The sequence below is a fragment of the Kogia breviceps genome, chromosome 15, assembly GCF_026419965.1.
Source record: "Kogia breviceps isolate mKogBre1 chromosome 15, mKogBre1 haplotype 1, whole genome shotgun sequence".
Lineage (NCBI taxonomy): Eukaryota > Metazoa > Chordata > Mammalia > Artiodactyla > Physeteridae > Kogia > Kogia breviceps.
The window spans coordinates 64,688,231-64,695,295 of record NC_081324.1 but is presented as its reverse complement, the minus strand read 5'-3'; the positions used below and the strand labels follow the sequence as shown (position 1 = coordinate 64,695,295).

The 7,065-nt window shown below is 55.3% G+C and overlaps 1 protein-coding gene across 2 annotated transcripts in view; it reads left to right on the top strand.

Moving 5' to 3' along the window:
* Window positions 1-7,065, top strand: part of PPM1F (protein phosphatase, Mg2+/Mn2+ dependent 1F) — a 30,005-nt gene that overhangs the window by 6,195 nt on the left and 16,745 nt on the right. For both annotated transcript variants that reach the window (XR_010836957.1, XM_059041297.2), the window contains exons 3-4: window positions 3,203-3,324; window positions 6,841-7,043. Coding sequence is in view for 1 of the 2 variants with exons in the window: in XM_059041297.2 (XP_058897280.1) it covers window positions 3,203-3,324; window positions 6,841-7,043 (325 nt within the window). In the remaining variant the exon portion in view is untranslated. The remainder of the gene's footprint in view (window positions 1-3,202; window positions 3,325-6,840; window positions 7,044-7,065) is intronic.

Sequence of the window (7,065 nt, the reverse complement as noted above, 5' to 3'; positions counted from 1 at the left end):
AAGCAGATCAGTGGATCCAAGTGGGCATGGGGCCTGATGAGGCCACATTGGCAGTCTGGGTGCTGGATGTGGGAGAGACGAGGGGCTGGGAGCGCAGAGGAGGGAGGGCCTGGCACCCACCAGGCACCACAGTGGCACTTGGGGGACAGAAGGAACGTTGAGGGGCCCTGAATCCCCAGCAGCCACTGAGCAGGGCTGGTGCCCCTGCCAGGCATGAGGAGGGCGAGAGGACCTTCTTGCAGGCAGGGCCTTGGGGGGTGAGTTTAGTTATGGGGGAAGGTGGGTACCTCAAGTTTCCCCCTCAAGTAGGGGGAAACTCTCAAGGTGGAGCGGGGCCCCTCAAGACCGAGCAGCGGGCGAGGCTTGGGGGGTGGGGAGAGCGCCAAGCCCTGAGCACAGAGGGTGAATGAGCTCCTGTTAATTAGCAGATGACATAGCAGGCCTGAGACCATCAGTGATCAGCAAGAGGCCAGGGTTCACAGCCCCAGAGCCTGAGGCTGGCAGGGGTAGTGCAGGTGGGCTCCCATGGCCCCTATAGGCCCCCCATGAATCCACCTTGAAGGAGTTTTTTTTTTTCTTTTGGTTCCACTGTACGGCTTGTGGGATCTTAGTTCCCTGACCAGGCATCGAACCTGGGCCCTCGGCAGTGCAAGCGCAGTCTTAACCAGCCAGGGAATTCCCAACCTTGAAGGATGTTAAAACGTGGTATTTTAAAGTCTCATATTTTCCAGCCATTTTAATGGATTTATTTTTGTCTTTCCCTAGTATTTCTTTACTGTGTAGACACAGAGATGTCACACGTGTCACATGTCTACACACATCTGGCGGTCAGGACCCCTCCCCGCACATCCCAGCAGCTCGTGTGCAGGCTCTTGGCTCTCCAGGCCCAAGTGTGTTGGTCCGCAGGGTTTTTCGGGTTGTAAATGGAATCCTGCATGAGTCTGTCCAGGAGTCAGATCACGAGGTCGGGGCTGCAGTGATTTACCTCCAGTCCTCCCCTTGTGGTCAGCGGTCACCTCTCAGGTCCCTAAGTGGTGTGTCCCTGACACTGTAGCCACTGATGTGCATTTTCATTTCTGCTTCTAGACTGGAGGCTCCTTGGAAACACCGAGGTGACCAGATAAAAGCAGTTCTTATTTCTTGGGTACCTGGTCCCAGTCTCCGAGGCATCGCTGTCATCTTTAGGGGCCTCGGGGTGCTGGGCAGGACCCCTGGATGAGACAGGAGGGCGGCCAGGAAGCCAGGCTGGGGCCCACATCCAGGCATTGTCCGCTTCCCATGGCCGGAAGCCGCCTCACTGCCCCCAGCACCGGGAGCAGAGGTGCACTTCTCCCCGCCCTGAAAAAGGAAAGCCCAGAGGCTGGCAGGAAATCCCCACACGGCAGAGGAACGCACTTCTCATGCCTTGGCTGGTGGTTTTTCTTTTTTAAAAAAATTAATTTATTTATTTTTATTTTTGGCTGTTTTGGGTCTTTGTTGCTGTGCACGGGCTTTCTCTAGTTCCGGCAATCAGAGGCTACTCTTCATTATGGTGCTGGGGCTTCTCATTGCGGTGGCTTCTCTTGTTGCGGAGCATGGGCTGTAGGCACATGGGCTTCAGTAGTTGTGGCACGTGAGCTTCAGTAGTTGTGGCACGTGGGCTCAGTAGTTGTGGCTCACAGGCTCTCTGCCCCACCCCTTACATCCACCCAGACCACGTGCCCACTGTCCACAGGCCTCTTGACCTCAGTGGAACCTGAGACTCACTGCGGACCCGCCCAGTCCCCTGCCCAATGCCTGCTCTGTCCCCTCCCATCCACTGCCAGGCCCACCCTCCAAGATGAGGCCAGGTGGTGTAAAAAAGCCCAATTGCAAGACGGGAATAAAGACACAGACCTACTAGAGAATGGACTTGAGGACATGGGGAGGGGGAAGGGTAAGCTGAGACAAAGTGAGAGAGTGGCATGGACATATATACACTACCAAATGTAAAATAGATAGCTAGTGGGAAGCAGCCACATAGCACAGGGAGATCAGCTCGGTGCTTTGTGACCACCTAGAGGGGTGGGATAGGGAGGGTGGGAGGGAGGGAGACGCAAGAGGGAAGAGATGGGGATATATGTATATGTATAGCTGATTCGCTTTGTTATAAAGCAGAAGCTGACACACCATTGTAAAGCAATTATACTCCAATAAAGATGTTAAAAAATTCAGTGTATGCAAAGTGCAATAAAGCAAAGCACAATAATCAAAGTGCAAAAAATAAATAAATAAAATAAAAAATAAAATTTAAAAGCCCAATTGGATCATATCATGTCTCTCTTCAAGCCAGACCAAGGTCATGCTGCCTCCCCAGGTTCCCCTTCACCAGCTGTCCCAATAGCCTGCCTTGCCCAGGGACACCCTGGGCTGCACACAGCCTGATCTTCCAGACACTGCCCATGGGTCCCACGCTCCCTGGATTCCTTTCCTGGGGCATACGTGACAAAGCACCACAGGCTGGGCAGCTTAAACAACAGAACCATATTGTCTCAGGATTCTGGAGGCTGGAGGTCCCAGAGCAGGATGTCGGCTGGGCTGGTCCCTCTGGCAGTTGCTGGTGGTCCTCGGCTATAGGCTCAGCTCACCAGTCTTCACCTTCACAGGGCATCTCCCTGTGGGTCTCTGTCTGAATTTCCCCCTTCGATAAGGACACCAGCATTACTGCATTAGGGGCCCAGCCTACTCCAGTGGGACCTCATTTTAACTCATTGTATCTGCAGCGACCCCGTTTCCAAGTAAGGTCACATTCTGAGGTACTGGGGGTTAGAACTGTAACGTATACATTTTGGGAGACACAGTTCAACTTATAGAACTCCCCAACCCCCAAGGGTCCCCAGCTGGTATTGGGGACCAGGAGCTGGTATAAGGCTGGAAGTCGGGTAGTTTGGCCTGGCCACTGAGGCCAGCAGAAGCAGCTCGCACGTCTGTGACTCCCCCTCCCCACTAGCCCTAGTGAGGGCCCCATAAATGGTACTGCGTGGATGGCCATCCATCTGCACAAGGACCAGAGGCCGACCTGCCTGTCGTGGGTGCACGTGGAGTGTGAGCGGTCACCACTATCTCTGGAAGGGCCTCCGGGAGCAGAAAGGGGCTGGGGGTCTCTGCCTGGAGTGTGGGGCAGGCTCTGGGGTGCTGGCTCCTGCTGAGGAGCCAGCCCCTCACTCCGGATTCGTGCCCCCAGGAGCGCTCCGCTGCCACTTGCTGCCTGCCTGGCCCACGAGGCAGTTTCCCAGCTGCTGCAGACAGACCTTTCTGAGTTCAGGAAGTTGCCGGAGCAGGAAGAGGAGGAGGCCCCTGTGACCCGTGAGTTCTCCCTCTTGGGGCCCTGGGCTTATTGGGCAACACTCTCCAGCCAGATGGGGGCCAGGCTGCAGGGGAGCATCAGGGCTCAACTCACCTGGCCGCCCCTTTCCTTTCCTGTTTTGCTGGCGGACAGGGAGGTTGTGGGCAGCGCCAGGCTCATGTGCTCACGACAGTGTGGCAGAGCCCAGACGCTGGGAGAGACCTCCCCAGCCTGGAGCCAGCGGGGTGAGTGCCGCAGCCCGGGAGACAAACAGCTCTGTCCCGGGTCACACAGGAGGAGCCCGAGGTGCCAACAGGCCTCACCCACACGCTCTTCCACTTCAGCGGTTGACAAGTGGGTGGTGATGCGGGAGCCGGTCCTGGGGTCCAGTGGTAGAAAACCCAGAGCTCGGGCCATGTCTCAGCTGATCCAGGTTGGGACCCTTGTCAGGTGGAGACTCGAGGGTCCCTGAGAGCCTGGGGAGGCGCCACAGAGGCCTGTGTCCTGCTCCTGGTACAGCAGTCAGCAGCCAGAGGAGCCCAGGATGGGAATGATCCGCGGATCAGGCAGGGCCCTTGTTTTGCAGGCCTTTCTGTCCCTTTCCTAGTAGTTCTTCCAACTGTATTCCACCCAAAAGTCGGTTCACGTTGGACCAGAGCTGCAGAGAGCGAGGGCCTGTGCGCCAGGCAGGCCCTGGCAGAGTGTTGGGTGAGCCCTGCCTGAGCAGGGTCTCAGTTCCTCCACACCTGCTGGAGAAGGTGTGGGGCTGTGGGCCAGTCGGGATGCAGAGAAGCAGGGTGGGTCCTGGAGTCCAGCCCTGGAGTGGGGGTGGGGGCAGGGGCAGTCGGAGCCTCAGCAGATTTCCCCTCCTTTGCCATTTCCTATTGGACTGTGTTGCTTTATTATTGTTTGTTTTTTAATTGAGACATAATTGACTTGTAACGGTAATTTAAGTGCACAATGTGTCAATTCGGTCCATTTATGCATTGCAGATGGTACCTGACACCTCCACCACTCACATAATTACTATCTAGCTTTGTCCCTTTAAACTCGTCATTAATGCCACATGGAGGGCAGAGCCAGGAGGGGGGACACGTGACCTCGCCCCCCACCCTGTTCTCTGGCTCCCCGCCGGGCTGCGTTCCAGCCCAGCCCAGCCCAGCCTCGAATTCCTGCCCTGAGGCTGTGCGGGTGACAGACCGCCTTTGTCTTCTGCAGAGCCTGCTGCCCGCGCAGCCCACAAAGGGGCGCCCCGCCAGCCCCGCCCACGTCCAGCGGGAAGTCAGCGCCACCTGCTGGCGGGAAGGAACTGTGCGTCTGACACCCTAGAGCCAGGCCTGGGGGCCCTGTGGGCTGGGGAAGGGGAAGGACGTCTCCTAGCAGGCCTGGGCCCGCCGCCCTCAACAGCTCACCCCTGTCATGGGAGTAGAACACAGTCAAATCAGTCTGTCGAAGCCATTCTTGCAAAACTGGCATCACTCGGGTGTTATAATAACCACTGCCCTGGGACTTCCCTGGTGGTCCAGTGGTAAAGAATCTGCCTTCCAATGTAGGGGACTTAGGTTCGATCCCTGGTTGGGGAACTAAGATCCCACATGCCGCGGGGCAACTAAGCCTGTGTGCCACAACTACTGAGCTCATGCGCCTCAGTGAGAGAGCCTGCGTGCCGCAAACTACAGAGCCCACATGCCATGGAGCCCACGCACCACAACTAGAGAGAAAACCTACACGCCACAACTAGAGAGAAGCCTGCGCACTGCAACAAAAGATCCTGCATGCCTCAACTAAGACCCAACACAGATAAAAATTAATTTTTTTTAAAAAAAAGAATCAACTCCTGAGGGCGGAGGTGTGACTGAGACCTCTGTGTGGCCCAGCAGGTGGAGCCTCCAGCCACTGTGCCCTGCCCCAGCGAGCAGTTCCCTTGAGCAGTTCCCTTGAGCGGCTGGAGTCTGAGGCTGAGTTCCTCCTTCCTGCCCTCAAGGGAAGGGGATTAGGCCCCATTCTCGAAGGGAGAAGTAGCAAAGCATTTATGGACGAATTTTAAACCAGCTCCTGCTTGTAGTGGAATATGGGAAAAGCACAAAAAAGTGTCCTTAAGGAAAAGCCTCAGCTGCGGACCCAGCCCTGCGGATGCCCACTGCTGACCTTATGGGGTTTATGCCTTTCCCGCCTCTTATCTTCTGGGCCCAAGCGGGTCGAAGGCATTTCACATTCCCATGATCGAACCATATGTGTAATTTCCTCTCTTCCTTTTTTTTTCACATTTTTTCTTAATTTCAGTTTTTTAAAATGTTGTGACATGAGCATCTCATATGCTTGCAAAGTCTATCTCTGTTTCACCCTTTAATTTTTAAAAATTAAACTCAGAGCTTCCCTGGTGGCGCAGTGGTTGAGGGTCCGCCTGCAGATGCAGGGGACACGAGTTCGTGCCCCGGTCCGGGAAGATCCCACATGCCACGGAGTGGCTAGGCCCGTGAGCCATGGCCACTGAGCCTGTGCGTCCGGAGCCTGTGCTCCGCAATGGGAGAGGCCACAACAGTGAGAGGCCCGCGTACCGCAAAAAAAAAAAAAAGAAAAAATTAAACTCAGCTAACCATAACCTCGCGTGCAGATGTGAGAAGTAACAGTGAGGGATCCCCTGCATCTCTATCCTGTTTCCCCCAATGGTAACATCTTGAGAACTAGTGAAATATCACGACTAGGATCATGACGTAACTCATCCCACAAGGATGTCATATTACCTCTATAGCTACCCTAATACCCCCTCCCCACCCTAACCCCTGACAGCCACCCATCTCTATAATCTTGTTGTTTCAAGTATGCGTATAAATGGAATCACATGGGATTGGCTTTTTTCACTGAGTGTGGTTCCCTGAGATTCACCCAGGTCTCTGTGTGTCAGTAGCTCTTTCCTTCCTTCCTGTGAGCACTGTTCGGGGTGTGATGTTTGGGAGTTTATCATTCACCTGTTAAAGGATGTCTGGGCTGATTCTGGCTTTTGGCTGTTGCAGATAACACTTCTGGGACCACTGGGCACATGTCTCATGTGAACTAGTCTCCATTTCTCTGGGATTCGAGCCCCAGGGTGCAATTGCTGGGCCGAATGGCAGTTACGTGTTTAGTTGTGAAAAATAGCAGCTTAATTTGTCACTGGAAGAACAGACCATAATTTACTCTGTTGTTGGATGTATATTATTTCTAATTAATGCACAATTATAAATGATTCTGTACTTGTTCTTAAATTGTTTTTGCATATCCGGCTCTTTCCTTGGGGTGGGCTCCCGTGAGGGGCGTGGCCTCGCCATGTTGATGTGGGGAGGTGCTCCTCGTGTGTGTTGCCAAACCAGACACTTCTCATGTTGATGACACAGGCTGTCCACGTGGCTTCTTAGGCTGCTGTGCTCAGGAGGCCCTGGGCGGCGACGGGCTACAGGGGCCATGGGAAGCGTAGCCACGGGAAGCGGGTGGAGAGTGGGGAGCCCCCGAGGGCCTGCGGTAGCACTTCCCTAACAGCCCCCTGTCCTGCCCCTCAGTGCTGGATGCTGCGGGCCTGGCGCGGAGCCTCTTTGACCGGCTCTGGGAAGTGTGCAGCCAGTGGCAGAAGCAGGTGCCCATGGCTGCCCGGGTCCCGCAGCGGCAGTGGCTGGTCTCCGTGCACGCCATCCGCAACGCCCGCCGCAGGATGGAGGACCGGCACGTGTGCCTCCCTGCCTTCAACATGCTCTTTGGCCTATCAGTGAGTGCTCTGCCTGGGCGGG